The sequence below is a fragment of the Bos javanicus genome, chromosome 7 (genome assembly GCF_032452875.1).
Source record: "Bos javanicus breed banteng chromosome 7, ARS-OSU_banteng_1.0, whole genome shotgun sequence".
NCBI lineage: Eukaryota > Metazoa > Chordata > Mammalia > Artiodactyla > Bovidae > Bos > Bos javanicus.
In genome coordinates this window covers 17,909,963-17,928,020 of record NC_083874.1, presented here as the reverse complement: position 1 = coordinate 17,928,020, position 18,058 = coordinate 17,909,963, and the positions used below count along the sequence as shown (strand labels likewise).

General features: G+C 41.8%; 1 protein-coding gene across 5 annotated transcripts in view; it reads left to right on the top strand.

Moving 5' to 3' along the window:
• ACSBG2 (acyl-CoA synthetase bubblegum family member 2) overlaps positions 1-9,780 on the top strand; it is a 48,795-nt gene extending 39,015 nt beyond the window's left edge. For 3 of the 5 annotated variants that reach the window (XM_061422484.1, XM_061422479.1, XM_061422481.1), the window contains one exon: positions 9,355-9,445. Coding sequence is in view for 1 of the 5 variants with exons in the window: in XM_061422482.1 (XP_061278466.1) it covers positions 9,355-9,447; positions 9,629-9,717 (182 nt within the window). In the remaining 4 variants the exon portion in view is untranslated. Of the gene's footprint in view, positions 1-9,354; positions 9,448-9,628 lie in introns of those variants that run through there. The other 2 variants (XM_061422482.1, XR_009737428.1) reach the window with 2 other exon arrangements.
• The last annotated feature ends 8,278 nt before the right edge of the window (positions 9,781-18,058 follow it).

Genomic DNA, 18,058 nt, shown 5'->3' with positions numbered 1-18,058 from the left:
CAATGGTTAGGACTCAGCACTTTCACTGCCAAGGGCCTGGGTTCAGTCCCTGGTCAGGGAACTAAGATCCCGCAAGCTACGCAGTGTGGCAAATAAAAAGTATCAGAAGAGGAACAAGATGGTTGAGGAGTAGATGGACGTGAAGTACATCTCTCTCCATGGATACATCAGGAATATACCTTCAGACACAAAACTGCAGACAGAACGCCAGCCTAGAGCAGACAGGACTACCTGACTAGTAGAAAAGAATACATAGAACCACGCAAAACTCGGTAGGATGAAGGAATTAGGGGGGAAAGCAGGAGTGTTAGCAGGACTGGACGTGCCCTCAGTGGATGGGGGAACTGAAGCAGGGGTCCGATCCCCACATCAGGGCAATTGTCTGAGTCAGAGGAGAAACACTTAAGGCTGAGAGTGAATCAGCTAATCTAAGGCAGCCTAAATGGAATGAGAATCAGACAGTCCTTGCTGCAAGCATACATACCCCCGACAGGGATGCAGGTCCCCTAGAAGGCACAGCAGCTGGGAGCTGGAGCTTAGAGATTATGGAGCAATCCCAGGGCAAGGGCTGCTGTCGACTGCAGAGAGACGGATCAAGGGGATGTGAGGGAAGAGATTGTGGTGGGAAATGCCTGTGGAGGAAAGCCAGGCAGCCATGGAAGCAAGGCGATACAACTGAGTCATGCGTACGGGGTGGAGCCATCACCATAGCCTCTCTCTCCCAACACACCAGCATCAGCAGCTGAACAATAGACAGGCGGGCCCATCAAATGCCTGATGCACTGAACTACAGAGTAGGACCCCACCCAGGGCGCCCCTTTAAGTGCCTGACATGCCAATCTACAGAGTAGGACCCCAGCCGTGGGGGCCTCTCTATGTGCCTGATGCACAGAACAACAGAGAAGGACCCCAAGCAAGGGAGCCCTCTAAGTGCCTAAACAGGCGCAACTACAGAGAAAGACTGGCTAAAGAGGCCTTCTGATTGCCAGCTACAACAGGCTTGAAAAAAGACTGTGATACTCCTGCAGCGGAGGCAGTCCCCATCCCTGCACACTTGGCACTGCCAGGGTCCCCACAGCCCAAGCAGCTGCGCCATCTTCATGTTCAACCCTCACTGGGGCAGAGCTGCTGCAGGCAAAAAAGTGTCTTGCATCTATGCACGCAGGGTCGCTTCAGTCATGTCCAACTCTGCGATCCTGTAGACTGTGGCCTTCCAGGCTTCTCTGTCAGGGGGTTCTCCAGGCAAGAATACTGGAGTGTATTGACCAATACTGGTTGCCATATCCTTCTAGAGCACTATATTTCCTGCTGCCCTAGCTGCCAACTCCCCTGAGTACCCGGTGCTGCCAGAACCCCTGTGACCCAAAGCAGCTGCACCACCTCCACACCTGGCCCTCATAGCGGCAAACCCAAGTCCTCCAGGGCAGCCTCAGGAGCAAACCCCAGTGGACAACCCACATGCAGAGGTGGAAATAAAACCACAGTTGAAACCCAGGGGCAGAGTAGCTAAGGAAGAAGACCCGAAACCTTCCCACCAGCTTGTACAAGCTGCAGATTAAATCCACATGATCAACTAGGCAGCTCTGTGTCTATGGAATATATAAAATGACATTGAGAGCTCCCACAAAAGAAAACACACTAGTTCTGATAGCTGTGGACATTGGAGGCAAGAATACAAAGGAGTAGGACCAAATTAGAGTCTGAGCTGCCCCCACAGCAGGTCTAGAAATCAGCACAGTGTTGGAGGGCAGCCTGGGGAGGTGAGGTGGACTGTGACTCCCAGAGAGGGAATGTACTCTGACAGCAGTGACCCAAGAAAAACTTTTATTATTCTTATGTTTTGACTTGTTCTGTAGAGTCTTTTGGAATTTTTTTTCTTTTGTTTTTTTTTCCTACCCCCAACCCGTTGCAGATGTTGATTTTATTGGCACTGTGAAATCTAATTAAGCTTTTGAGTTTTTTTTTTCAGTCACACTTTTTATTGCTGTTATAAACCTCTGCCTCTACGTTGGGCATTTGCAGTTCTGTGGAGTTTTCTCTTTTTTTTTTCTCTTTTTTTAATTTTAATTTTTTATTTTTTAGAATATATTATTATTTATGCCTTTGTTTGCTTTTCCTACTGTTCTTTTCCCCTGGCAGTTAATCTTTAATATATACAAATCTTCTTTACCTCTATTTAACTTTACATATCTATTCTTTCTTTCCTTTCCTCTCAACACATTTGTTAGCTTTATTTTCATTGCTTTATTCCCCACTTGGCACCTTGCTTTAGTTTTGTTTTCCAGTTTGTGCTTTAGTTAATTTTGCTCTTAACTGGTAGATATAATTTTTGGTTTCTTTGTTCAATGGATCAATCTATTGTACTTTATTTTTGTTGGACTGTTTTGATTTTGCTAATGGGCATATATGTATATGCATATATTCCACTATTTTAATTATTATTTGCCTGATTTTATAACTGCCATTTGTCTGGGGTTCATCTTTGGTTTCTCGTTTTTGGGTATTTGTTTTAATCTCATTTAATGCCATAACAAACCACTTGTAGAATCTTCATTCCTGACCAGAGATCAAGCTCTGAGCCTTTGGAGTGGGTGCACTGACTCTAAGACCCTAGTCTCCCAGAGAACTAACCCTAGGGAGTATCAAATAGTGAGAACTCACACAAAGGAAACCACTTGAATACAAGACCCAGCATCATCCAACCACCAGTAGCACCTGTGCAGGATGCCTCATCTAAACAACAAACAAAACAAAAATACAAACCCAATCATCAGCAGACAGGATTACCACCTCACTCAGCCTTGCCCATCAGAGGAAAAACAAACAAACAAACAAAAAACTCAGCACAAATCTCACCCTATACTAAGCTTACACAAACCACTGGACCACCTTAGGAGAGCAAAAACCAAAAGGAAGAGAAATGTAACCTTGAAGCCTGGGAAAATGAGACCTCAAACACAGTAAGTTAAAAAGAAAAAAGAAAAGGGCAGAGAAATACTACACAAATGAAGGAACAAACTAGAAACACAGACGTCCAAATAAATGAAGAGGAAATAGGCAAACTACCTGAAAAAGAATTCAGAAAATGATAGTAAAGATGATCAAAAACCTTGAAAACAGAATGGAGAAAATGCAAGTATCAATTAACAAAGATCCAGAAGAATTAAAGAATAAACATACAGAGACAAACAACCTAATTACTGAAATTAAAAATACTCTGGAAGGAATAGCAGAATATCTGAAGCAGAAGAACGAATTGGTGAGGTGGAAGATAAAATGGTAGAAATAGCTTCTGAAGAGCAGAATAAAGTAAAAAGAATGAAAATAACTAAGGATAGTCTCAGAAACCTCTGGAACAATATCAAACACAGCAACATTCGAATTATAGGGGTCCCAGGAGAAGAAGAGAAAAAGAAAGGATATGAGAACATTTTTGAAGAGATTATAGTTGAAAATTTCCCCAACATGGAAAAGGAAATAGTCAATCAAGTCCAAGAGGCACAAAGAGTCCCATACAGGATAAACCCAAGAAGAACCATGCCAAGACACATACTAATCAAACTAACAAAGACTAAAAGAAAGAATATTAAAAGCCACAAGGGAAAAGCAACAAGTAACATACAAGAGAAACCCCATATGCTTAACAGCTGATCTTTCAGCAGAAACCCTGCAGGCCAGAAGGGAATGGCAGAATATATTTAAAGTACTGAAAGGGAAAAATCTACAACCAAGATTATTGTATCCGGAAAGGATCTCATTCAAAATTGATGGAGAAATCAAAAGCTTTTCAGCCAAGCAAAAGTCAAGAGAATTCAGTACCACCAAACCAGTTTTACAACAAATGTTAAAGGGACTTATATAGTCAAGAAATCCAAGAGAAGAAAAAAGATGTACAAAATCAACCCCAAACAATTAAGAAAATGGCAATAGGAACATATATATCAATAATTACTTTAAATGTAAATGGATTAAATGCTCCAACCAAAAGGCACAGACTGGCTGAATGGATACAAAAACAAGACCCATATATATGCTGTCTACAAGGAACCCACTTCAGACCTCAAGACACATATACACTGAAAGTGAGAGGATGGAAAAATATATCCTGTGCAAATGGGAAGCAAAAGAAAGCTGGAGTAGCAATCCTTATATCAGACAAAATAGACCTTAAAATAAAGAAGATTATAAGAGATAAGGAAAGACACTACATAATGATCAAGGGATCAATCCAAGAGGAAGACATAACAATTGTAAATATCTATGCACCCAACATAGGAGCACCTCAATACATAATACAAACACTAACAGACATAAAAGGAGAAATTGACAGTAATAGTAACAGTAGGAGACTTTAACACCCCACTCACACCAATGGACAGATCATCAAAACAAAAAATTAATAAGGAAACACAAGTCTTAAATTATACATTAGATGAGTTGGATCTCATTGATATCTTCAGGACATTCCATCCAAATACAGAAGAATACACCTTCTTCTCAAGTGCACATGGAACATTCTCCAGCATAGACCACATCTTGAGTCACCAATCAAATCTCAGTAAATTTAAGAAAATTGAAATCATATCAAGCATCTTCTCTGACCACAGCACTATAAGATTAGATATCAATTACAAGAAAAAAAAACTGTAAAAAACACAAATACATGGATATTAAACAATATGTTTCTAAATAACCAACAGGTTACGGAAGAAATAAAAAGGGAAATAAAACAATTTCTAGAAACAAATGACAATGAAAACACGGCAACTCAAAACCTATGGGATACAGCAAAAGCAGTTCTAAGAGGGAAGTTTATAGTAATACAACCCTACCTCAAGAAACAAGAAAAACATCAAATAGACAACCTAGCTTTACACCTAAAACAACTGGAAAAAGAAGAACAAAAAAAGCCCAAAATTAGAAGGAAAGAAATAATAAAGATCAGAGCAGAAACAAATGAAAAAAAAATGAAAGAAGCAATAGTAAAGATTAATAAAACTGAAAGCTGGTTCTTTGAGAAGATAAAAAAAATTAACAAACCTTTAGCCAGACTCACCAAGAAAAAAAGAGAGAAGGATCAAATCAACAAAATTAGAAATGAAAAAGGAGAGGTTACAACAGACAATGCAGAAATACAAAGGATTATAAGAGACTATTATGGTAACAACTATATGGCAATAAAACGGATAACCTGGAAAAATTGGACAGATTCTTAGAAAAGTTCAATCTTCCAAGACTGACCAGGAAGAAATATAAATTATGAACAACCCAATTACAGCACTGAAATCGAAACTGTGATCAAAAATCTCCCAAAAAACAAAAGCCCATGACCAGATGGCTTCATGGGAGAACTGTATCAAACATTTAGAGAAAAGCTAATGTCTATCCTTCTAAAACTTTTTCAAATAATTGCAGAGGAAGGAACACTTCCAAACTCAATCTACAAGGCCACCATCACCCTGATACCAAAACCAAACAAAGACAACACACACAAAAAAGAAAATTACAGGCCAATATCACTGATGAACATAGATACAGAAATCCTCAACAAAATTTTAGCAAACAATTCAGCAACACAACAAAAGCTCACACACCATGATTAAATTGGGTTTATTCCAGGGATGCAAGGATTCTTCAATATATGCAAATCAATCAATGTGACACATAATATTAACAAACTGAAAGATAAAAACCACATGATCATTTCAATAGATGCAGAAAAAGCCTTTGACAAAATTCAGCACCCATTTATGATTAAAATCTTCAAAAACTGGGCATAGAAGGAACCTACCTCAACATAGTAAAGGCCATATATAATAAGCCTCAGTTCAGTTCAGTCACTCAGTCGTGTCTGACTCTTTGCGACCCCATGAATCGCAGCACGCCAGGCCTCCCTGTCCATCACCAACTCCCAGAGTTCACCCAGAGTTCACCCAGACTCATATCCATCGAGTCAGTGATGCCATCCAGCCATCTCATCCTCTGTCGTCCCCTTCTCCTCCTGCCCCCAATCCCTCCCAGCATTAGAGTCTTTTCCAATGAGTCAACTCTTCGCATGAGGTGGCCAAAGTACTGGAGTTTCAGCTTTAGCATCATTCCCTCCAAAGAACACCCAGGGCTGATCTCCTTCAGAATGGACTGGCTGGATCTCCTTGCAGTGCAAGGGACTCTCAAGAGTCTTCTCCAACACCACAGTTCAAAAGCATCAATTCTTCGGCGCTCAGCCTTCTTCACAGTCCAACGCTCATATCCGTACATGACCACAGGAAAAACCATAGCCTTGACTAGACAGACCTTTGTTGGCAAAGTAATGTCTCTGCTTTTGAATATGCTATCTAGGTTGGTCATAACTTTTCTTCCAAGGAGTAAGCGTCTTTTAATTTCATGGCTGCAGTCACCATCTGCAGTGATTTTGGAGCCCAAAAAATAAAGTCTGACACTGTTTCCACTGTTTCCCCATCTACTTCCCATGAAGTGATGGGACCAGATGCCATGATCTTAGTTTTCTGAATGTTGAGCTTTAAGCCAACTTTTTCACTTGCCACTTTCACTTTCATCAACCTACAGCAAAAATTATTCTCAACGGTGAAAAACTGAAAGCATTCTCCCTAAGATCAGGAACAAGACAAAGGCGGTGTTCCACTTTCACCACTATCATTCAACATAGTTTTGGAAATCCTAGCTACATCAATCAGAGAAGAAAAATAAAAGGAATCCATATCGGAAAAGAAGTAAAGGTCTCATTGTTTGCAGATGAGATGATACTGTACATAGAAAACCCTAAAGATAGTACCAGAAAATTACTAGAGCTAATCAGTGAATTTAGCAAAGTTGCAGGATCCAAAGTCAATACACAGAAATCACTTGCATTTCTGTATACTAACAGTGAAAAATCAGAAAGAGAAATTAAGGAATCAATCCCATTTACCATTGCAACAAAAGGAATAAAACATCTAGGAATAAACTTGCCTAAGGAGACAAAAGAACTGTACAAAGAAAATTATAAGACACTGATGAAAGAAATCAAAGATTACATAAAAAGATAGAGAGATATTCCATGTTCCTGGGTAGGAAGAATCAATATTGTGAAAATGACTACACTACCAAACTCAATCTACAAATTCAATGTGATCCCTATCAAATTACCAATGGCATTTTCCATACAACTAGAACAAAAAATTTTACAATTCGTATGGAAACACAAAAGACCCTGAATAACCAAAGCAGTCTTGAGAAAGAAGAATGGAGCTAGAGGAATCAACCTTCCTGACTTCAGATTATACTACAAAGCTACAGTCATCAAGACAGTATGGTACTGGCACAAAAATAGAAATATAGACCAATGGAACAAGATAGAAAGCCCAGAAATAAACCCATGCCCCTATGAGTACCTTATTTTTGACAAAGGAGGCAAGAATATACAATGGGGCAAAGATAGCCTCTTCAATAAATGGTGCTGGGAAAACTGGACAGCTACATGTCAAAGAATGAAATTAGAACACTTTATAACACCATCAGTTCAGTTCAGTTGCTCAGTCGTGTCTGACCCATACACAAAGACAAACCCAAAATGGATTAAAGACCTAAATTTAAGACCAGAAACTATAAAACTCTTAGAGGAAAACAAAGGCAGAACACTCGATGACATAAATCAAAGCAAGATACTCTATGACCCACCTCCTAGAGTAATGGAAATAAAAACAAAAGTAACAAGTGGGACCTGATTAAACTTAAAAGCTTTTGCACAGCAAAGGAAACTACAAGCAAGGTGAAAAGACAACCCTCAGAATGGGAGAAAATAATAGCAAATGAAACAATTGACAAAGGATTAATTTCCAAAATATACAAGCAGCTCATGCAACTCAATACCAGAAAAACAAACAACCCAATCAAAAAGTGGGTGAAAGACCTAAATAGACATTTCTCCAAAGAAGACATACAGATGGCTAACAAACACATGAAAAGATGCTCAACATCTCTCATTATCAGAGAAATGCAAATCAAAACTACAATGAGGTATCACCTCACACTGGTCAGAATGGCCATCATCAAAAAGTCTACAAACAATAAATGCTTGAGAGGGTGTGGAGAAAAGGGAACCCTCCTACACTGTTAGTGGGAATGTAAATTGACACAGCCACTATGGAAGATGGTATGGAGATTCCTGAAAAAACTAGGAATAAAACCACCACATGATCCAGCAATCCCACTCCAAGGCATATACCCTGAGGAAACCAAAATTAAAAGACACATGTATCCCATTGTTCATTGCAGCACCATTTACAATAGCTAGAACATGGGCTGCCATCTACGGGGTCGCACAGAGTCGGACACAACTGAAGCGACTTAGCAGCAGCAGCAGCAGCAGCAGAACATCAGAACAGATCAGTCGCTCAGTTGTGTCCGACTCTTTGCGACCCCATGAATCGCAGCATGCTAGGCCTCCCTGTCCATCACCAACTCCCGGAGTTCACTGAGACTCACATCCATCAAGTCAGCGATGCCATCTAGCCATCTCATCCTCTGTCATCCCCTTCTCCTCCTGCCCCCAATCCCTGCCAGCATCAGAGTCTTTTCCAATGAGTCAACTCTTCACATGAGGTGGCCAAAGGAAGCAACCAAATGTCCATCGACAGCTGAATGGATAAAGAAGTTGTGGTACATATACACAATGGAATATTACCCAGCCATAAAAAGCAACACATTTGAGTTAGTTCTAATGAGGTGGATGAACCTAGAGTCTATTATACAGAGTGAAGTTAAGTCAGAAAGAGAAAGCTAAATATTGTATTCTAACACATATATATGGAATCTAGAAAAATAGTACTAACAAATTTATTTACAGGGCAGCAATGGAGAAACAGACATAGAGAATAGACTTATGGACTTGGGGAGAGGGGAGGAGAGGGTGAGATGTATGGAGAGAATAACATGAAAACTTATATTACCATATGTAAAACAGATACCCAACGGGAATTTGCTGTATGTCTCAAAAAACTCAAACAGGTGCTCTGTATAAACCTAGAGGGGTGGGATGGGGAGGAAGATGGGAGGGAGTTTAAAAAGGGAAGGGATATATGTATACCTATGGCTGATTCATATTGAGGTTTGACAAAAAAAAACCCAAAATTCTGTAAAGCAATTATCCTTCAATTAAAAAATAAATTTTTTTAAAAGGTAAATATCAAGTTCAAGTTCAGTGGAGAGGAATTCAATTTTTTTCTTAATTTCTAAGTGGATCTGTTTATTCTGGAACAGCTCCATCTTACAGTCCCCGGGTGGAGGGGTGTCAGGGAATGAACACACATGTACCAAGGGTCCCCACGTGAGAACTTACCTTTCTCCTCTCTCCAGCCTGCAAGAGGAAGACCCCATCACAGGGACTTGTGTTACTAAGAAGCCACATTCCCTGTGCATCGGTCTCTTTGTCATCTGCCTGTGGAAGAGGTAAACACTCTTGGACCGGCCATACCTCTTGAAGCGACAAGGTCAGCATAGACCTTGGAATTCCTAAAAGCCTTCGGGGCGTGAGCTTGGGGAAACTGATGAGGATGACCCTGAAGAATTGCCTGTTCAGAAGAAAGATCTGACCTGGTGGGTTTCAACTGGTTTTTTTTTCCCTCCCCAGAGGACTGGCAGAGACACCAGAGAAGAGAAGCCCAGTTTGAAGAAGAAACCGGGCCCCTAAACCCACTCATCTTCCTGGAAGCAACTTAGAAACCCGTCCGATGAGTTCTGACAATAAAACTCTCTGGCACCCTGTGTCCTGATTTTTGGCCAGATGTGGACAGCTTGTCCTTTGTCAAGGAGCTCAGATTCTGGGTTCAGATTCTGACTGGCTGTGTGAGCTCACATGTCTGAGTCTTGGGAGAGGGTGAGTGCAGCCTAAGTCGCTTCAGTCGTGTCCAACTCCTTGCAACCCTATATACTGTAGCCTGCCAGGCTCCTCTGTCCACGGGATTTTTCCAGGCCAGAACACTGGATAATTCCCTCCTCCAGGGGATCTTCCCAACCTAGGGATCAAACCCTCATCTCCTGCACTTGGAGGCGAGTTCTTTACCGCTGAGCTACTAGGGAAGTCCCAATAACTGTGATTTTTTATGAGTTCCATCCTCTGGGAAAGATGAGTCTGCTGTTGTCATAAGATGTGAGACAGCGGCAGCTTGAAAGAATAGAACCTCCTTCCTCTCTCATCCAATAGTCTGTGTATGGACAAACCAAAGCTGATATGGCATACATACAGTATCAGTTCCTGAAAGGATATCAGTACAGGTAGAGAGAGAGTGAGGAGGGGACATGTCCCAGCATATAGAGGGACCGACCAAGAGGACAGGAAGAAGGAAACTTCCAGTGTCCCCTTCAGGTCCTAGATACCCAGAGGCACTCCTTTTTTCTTTTTTTCCTGTTTCCTCTTTAAAATACCAAATGATAAATTGATCAGAAATGTACAGACATTCTCCTCACAGAAGAGCATCTGATAGAGATAAGGCTAAAGCCTTCCTCAACAATTTGTAAGTTTTTCTGCTTTTACTATGTAAGTATGGTCAATCCTCTTTATTTGCATGTTCCATATTTATAAGTTTGCCTGCTCACTGAGGACTTGTGGCTCAGACTGTAAAGATAAAGTCTGTGGCTCAGACTCCTGCAATACAGGAGACATGGGTTCGATCCCTGGGTTGGGAAGATTCCCTGGAAAAGGGAATGGCAATGCACTCCAGTATTCTTGCCCAGGAAATCCCATGGACAGAGGACCCGGGTGGCCTACAGTCCATAGGGCTGCAAAGAGTTGGACGCAACTGAGCGACTAACCCCCAAAATTAATGTATCTGGCATTTCTATAGCCATCTCTGGAAATGGGTGGAGCAGTGGAAAAGTTTAACAACCCAACGTGCATGTTTGCAGCTTGTTGAAGGCCCAACAAGATGCCTCCTGGCTTCAGCTGTGAACCTGTGTCTTTTGGGGGGTCTGTTTAGTACTATGTTTTCTGCATTTTTTTTTTTTGGTGGTTTCTTTTTTTTTTTTTTTCCTTTATTTCTCATGTGTTCCCCATGCTGAACCCTCCTCCCTCCTCCCTCCCCATACCATCCCTCTGGGTCGTCCCAGTGCACCAGCCCCAAGCATCCAGCATCGTGCATTGAACCTGGACTGGCATCTCGTTTCATACATGACATTTCACATGTTTCAATGCCATTCTCCCAAATCTTCCCACCCTCTCCCTCTCCCACAGAGTCCATAAGCCTGTTCTATACATCAGTGTCTCTTTTGCTGTCTCGTATACAGGGTTATCGTTACCATCTTTCTAAATTCCATATATATGCGTTAGTATACTGTATTGGTGTTTTTCCTTCTGGCTTACTTCACTCTGTATAATAGGCTCCAGTTTCATCCACCTCATTAGAACTGATTCAAATGTATTCTTTTTAATGGCTGAGTAATACTCCATTGTGTATATGTACCACTGCTTTCTTATCCATTCATCTGCTGATGGACATCTAGGTTGCTTCCATGTCCTGGCTATTATAAACAGTGCTGCGATGAACATTGGGGTACACGTGTCTCTTTCCCTTCTGGTTTCCTCAGTGTGTATGCCCAGCAGTGGGATTGCTGGATCATAAGGCAGTTCTATTTCCAGTTTTTTAAGGAATCTCCACACTGTTCTCCATAGTGGCTGTACTAGTTTGCATTCCCACCAACAGTGTAAGAGGGTTCCCTTTTCTCCACACCCTCTCCAGCATTTATTATTTGTAGACTTTTGGATCGCAGCCATTCTGACTGGTGTGAAATGGTATCTCATAGTGGTTTTGATTTGCATTTCTCTGATAATGAGTGATGTTGAACATCTTTTCATGTGTTTGTTAGCCATCTGTATGTCTTCTTTGGAGAAACGTCTATTTAGATCTTTGGCCCATTTTTTGATTGGGTCATTTATTTTTCTGGAGTTGAGCTGTAGGAGTTGCTTGTATATTTTTGAGATTAGTTGTTTGTCGGTTGCTTCATTTGCTATTATTTTCTCCCATTCTGAAGGCTGTCTTTTCACCTTGCTAATAGTTTCCTTTGATGTGCAGAAGCTTTTAAGTTTAATTAGGTCCCATTTGTTTATTTTTGCTTTTATTTCCAATATTCTGGGAGGTGGATCATAGAGGATCCTGCTGTGATGTATGTCAGAGAGTGTTTTGCCTATGTTCTCCTCTAGGAGTTTTATAGTTTCTGGTCTTACGTTGAGATCTTTAATCCATTTTGAGTTTATTTTTGTATATGGTGTTAGAAAGTGTTCTAGTTTCATTCTTTTACAAGTGGTTGACCAGATTTCCCAGCACCACTTGTTAAAGAGATTGTCTTTAGCTGTTGAAAACGGCCCCCAAGTGCAGTGCTTATGTGGTGACTTGAGTTGAAGAAAGCTATGAGGAGCCTTATGGAAAAATATACACGTGCAAAATAAGCTCCATTCAGGCATGACTTATAGTGCCGCTGGCCATGAGCTCAATGCTAGTGAATCATCTGCGTCTATTAAGGTGTCGTCAAACATAAATACACATGATACAAGTATGTACAGATCAGTGGATAAAAATATTGTGACCAGGGGGGTCCAGTGGTTAACAATCCACCTTGCAGTACAGGGGACATGGGTTTGATCCCTGGTCAGGGAACTAAGATCCCACATGCTGCTGAGCAACTAAAAGCCCACGTGCCACAACCACTGAGCCCGCACCCACTGAAGCCTGCATGCCACAATTAAGGGATGCATGTGCCACAACAAAAGATCCTCCATGACACAACGAAGATCTCGCACACCATGACTAAAACCCAATGCAGCTAAATAAATAAATAAATTTTAAGTTTTCTTATTTTTTTAAACAATATTTTTATTTAGCTGCACTGGGTCTTACTTAGTTGAGGCATGTAGGATCTTAGTTCCCCAACCAGTGGCTCAAATCTGGACCCCCTGCATTTCGCAGAGTCTTAGCCACTGGACCACCAGGGAAGTCCCTGTTTTTTATTAAAAACTGTTGTGACCAGGGAAGGGGGATCAAGACAGTGCAGTAGGAGGATGGAGAGCTCACCTTCCCCACAGACACATCAAAAACACACCTATACATGGGAACAATTCTCACAAGAATCAGACAGGAAGAAGAAAACAGATACCCAGATACAGAAAGCCCAGAGGGTCCCAATGGTTTCACGCTGCATGGATTTATTACAAGTTTGTGTACCGTTATGAGGAGTAAATTTTATGGTTTGTAAGTCATAGCTCAAAAAATCAGGTAGGGGGCGGGGAGGGAATCACTAGTGGGGCTGGAAGAGTATGTTCTAGGAACAACTTCTAGTTCACCAGTCCAGGAGGCTCCATCACCTCTCCAGTAGTTGATGGTGGTGGTTGCTATTCAGTCACTCAGTCACGTCTGACTCTTTGAGACCCCATGAACTGCAGCATATCAGGCTTCTCTGTCCTTCACTATCTCCTGGAGCTTGCTCAAACTCATGCCCACTGAATCAGTGATGCCATGCAACCATCTCATCCTCTGTAACCTGCTTCTCCTCCTGCCCTCAATCCTTCCCAGCATGAGGGTCTTTTCCAATGAGTTGGCTCTTCACACCAGGTGGACAAGGTATTGGAGCTTCAGCTTCAGCATCAGCCCTTCCAATGAATATTCAGGGTTGATTTCCCTTAGGACTGACTGGTTTGAGCTGACAGTGGAACCACACCATCTCTGCTGTGGACCAGGAAAACTACTTCTGCCCAAGAGGCCACTGGGTCAGGAGACTTCTGGCCCAGGCAAGAAGCTGATGCCCCTGCTGCTGGCCCCAGAAGCACCCAGTTTCTGCTGGGAACATGACATGGGTCATGTCCAAATCAGTCCTGATTAGTGGAACACAAGTTATGTCCAGAACCCTCCACACATGAGATTCTGGGGGATACAGTTTTTAGCTTCCCGGCTTCCCCTTGTTGGAATGGGGTTGGGATTCATCACCTTCCAGGCCAGTAGTGGCTGTTCCAGTGGCTTTTCCCAAGTAGCGTGAGTTCATTTCTGTGTATTGGTCATTTGTTTTTATGGCTGAGTCATATTCCATCATCTGGATGTATCACAAATATCCCTACATGTATCTTCTTTGGACAAATGTCCAAATTCTTTGCCCATTTTTAAACTGAATTCTTTTGTCTTCTTATTGCTGGCTTACAAGAGTTCTCTGTACATTCCGGTCACAAGTCCTTCATGTTGTTTTCATGATGATAGTTTTGTTTCGATTTTGGCAAGACAAAGCTTCGTTATTTTATTCTTGCACTTTACTATCCATGTAGACCTTTTGTTTTACTTTATTCTTGGCGGTGCTGGGTCTTCTTGCTACGTTGGCTTCTCATTGCAGCGGTCCCTCACACTGCAGAGCATGGGCCCTGGAGCACACAGGCTTCAGTAGCTGCAGCTCCCAGGCTCGGCTCTGGAGGACAGGCTTAACAGTTGTGGCGCACAAGCTCAGTTGCTCTGTGGCACATGCGATCTTCCTGGACCAGGGATCAAACCCGTGTCTCCTGCATTGGCAGACGGACTCTTCACCACTGAGCCACCAGGGAAGCCCTCTATGTAAACTTTAAAACAACCTAAGTTTCATAAAAGTTCCTGTGGGGATTTTGACTGAAATTGCTTTTATACTAACTAATCTCCAGAAGAGTTTAACTTCTACAATGTTGATCCAGGCTTCTCATTCATTAATATGATGTCTTTTTCAACTTACTCATATCTTTTCTTTAGAAAACCTTCATAAATTCTGGGGGGGGCATGTTCCAAGGCTTGTGGAATCTCAGGTCCCTAACCCCGGCATTGAACTTGTGCCCCCTGAAGTGAAAGCACAGAGTCCTAACCATTGGGCAACCAGGGAGTTCCCTAAACCTTAATAATTTTATGGATTAACTACTTCATATAATGTCTGGTCAACTTAATTCTAGTTTATAGCCTGTGTTTCCATTGTGGATGTGGCTTCTCCCTTTTTCCAGATGGCTGATGTTAATATATGGGAAAGCTGGGGGAGGTGATCTGTGTTAATATTATATCTAGATACTTCACTGCCAATGTATTTCTCAAAACATATAGGCCATTTTTTATGCTGAATGTATCTTTGTCAATATTTTTTTTACTTTCTTTTCAATACTTAGCCCTCATCAAAGAAATATAGCTGGCTATATTGTCAAAAAAAATGTTCAAACTCAATAAAGAAATATATGTATTTTCTCAACAGTTCTCAACTGGCCTCACTGCTCTCTTAACAGTTGTTCTCTGAGAAATGAAAAAGCTACTAAGTTTAAAAAGGCATTTTTAAAACTTATTTTTAAATTTGTGGCAAATGCAAAATATACTATTTTATGTTAATTTATCGTTTTAACCATTTAAAAATATAGACTCCAATGGGGTTAAGTGCATTGAGTTGTACATGTTGCAAAACTGAAAATCTGTACACTTTAAACAACTCCCCACACCCCCTCTCTACTGGCAACCACCATTCTACTTCCTGTCTCTATGAAGCCCATTCATTTCAGTACCTAATATGAGTAGAATATTTATCTTTTTGTAATTGAATGATATCGCTGGAGAAAGCAATGGCACCCCACTCCAGTACTCTTGCCTGGAAAATCCCATGGGCGGAGGAGCCTGGAAGGCTGCAGTCCATAGGGTCGAGAAGAGTCAGACACAACTGAGCGCCTTCACTTTCACTTTTCACTTTCATGCATTGGAGAAGGAAATGGCAACCCACTCCAGTGTTCTTGCCTGGAGAATCCCAGGGACGGGGGAGCCTGGTGGGATGCCGTCTATGGGGTTACACAGAGTCGGACACAACTGAAGCGACTTAGCAGCAGCAGCAGCACTGAGCATAAGATCCGCAACACGTTCATCCATATTGTAGCCCATGTCAGGATTTCTCTCCTTTTGAAGGCTGCATAACATTCCATTGGGCCACATTTTGTTTTTCCATTCATCTGTCAGAGAGTGGGTCACTTTGGGCACCTGTGAATAATGCTGCTGTGTGTGAATGTGGTTGTGCAAATCTCTCTTCTAGTCCCTGGTTTCAATTCTCTCGGTTCCATACCAAGAAATAAGATTACTGGGTCATATGGTCGGTTCGGTTGGTTCAGTTGCTCAGTCGTGTCCAATTCCTTGCGACCCCATGAATCACAGCACGCCAGGCCTCCCTGTCCATCACCAATTCCCAGAGTTCACCCAGACTCACGTCCATCGAGTCAGTGATGCCATCCAGCCATCCCATCCTCTGTCGTCCCCTTCTCCTCCTGTTCCCAATCCCTCCCAGCATCAGAGTCTTTTCCAATGAGTCAACTCTTCGCATGAGGTGGCCAAAGTATTGGAGTTTCAGCTTTAGCATCATTCCTTCCAAAGAACACCCAGGACTGATGTCCTTCAGAATGGACTGGTTGGATCTCCTTGCAGTCCAAGGGACTCTCAAGAGTCTTCTCCAACACCACAGTTCAAAAGCATGAATTCTTCTGCACTCAGCCTTCTTCACAGTCCAACTCTCACATCCACACATGACCACAGGAAAAACCATAGCCTTGACTAGATGGACCTTTGTTGGCAAAGTAATGTCTCTGCTTTTCAGTATGCTATCTAGGTTGGTCATAACTTTCCTTCCAAGGAGTAAGTGTCTTTTAATTTCATGGCTGCAGTCACCATCTGCAGTGATTTTGGAACCCCCAAAAATAAAGTCTGACACTGTTTCCACTGTTTCCCCATCTATTTCCCATGAAGTGATGGGACCAAATGCCATGATCTTAGTTTTCTGAATGCTGAGCTTTAAGCCAACTTTTTCACTCTCCTCTTTCACTTTCATCAAGAGGCTTTTTAGTTCCTCTTCACTTTCTGCCATAAGGGTGGTGTCATCTGCATATCTGAGGTTATTGATATTTCTCCCGGCAATCTTGATTCCAGCTTGTGCTTCTCCCAGCCCAGCGTTTCTCATGATGTACTCTGCATAGAAGTTAAATAAGCAGGGTGACAATATACAGCCTTGACGTACTCCTTTTCCTATTTGGAACCAGTCTGTTGTTCCATGTCCAGTTCTAACTGTTGCTTCCTGACCTGCATAGAGGTTTCTCAAGAGGCAGATCAGGTGGTCTGGTATTCCCATCTCTTTCAGAATTTTCCACAGTTTATGGTGATACACACAGTCAAGGCTTTGGAATAGTCAGTAAAGCAGAAATAGATGTTTTTCTGAAACTCGCTTGCTTTTTTGATGATCCAGTGGGTGTTGGCAATTTGATCTCTGGTTCCTCTGCCTTTTGCAAAACCAGCTTGAACATCAGGAAGTTCATGGTTCACGTATTGCTGAAGCCTGGCTTGGAGAATTTTGAGCATTACTTTACTAGCATGTGAGATGAGTGCAATTGTGTGGTAGTTTGAGCATTCTTTGGCATTGCCTTTCTTTGAGATTGGAGTGAAAATTGACCTTTTCCAGTGCTGTGGCCACTGTTGAGTTTTCCAAATTTGCTGGCATATTGAGTGCAGCACTTTCACGGCATCATTTTTCAGGATTTGAAATAGCTCAACTGGAATTCCATCACCTCCTCTAGCTTTGTTCGTAGTGATGCTTTCTAAGGCCCACTTGACTTCATATTCCAGGATGTCTGGCTCTAGGCCAGTGATCACATCATTGTAATTATCTGGGTCGTGAAGATCTTTTTTGTACAGTTCTTCTGTGTGTTCTTGCCACCTCTTCTTAATATCTTCTGCTTCTGTTAGGTCCATACCATTTCTGTCCTTTATCAAGCCCATCTTTGCATGAAATGTTCCCTTGGTATCTCTAATTTTCTTTCCCATTCTGTTGTTTTTCTCTATTTCTTTGCATTGATTGCTGAGGAAGGCTTTCTTATCTCTTCTTGCTATTCTTCGGAACTCTGCATTCAGATGCTTATATCTTTCCTTTTCTCCTTTGCTTTTCGCTTCTCTTCTTTTCACAGCTATTTGTAAGGCCTCCCCAGACAGCCATTTTGCTTTTTTGCATTTCTTTTCCATGGGGATGGTCTTGATCCCTGTCTCCTGTACAATGTCACGAACCT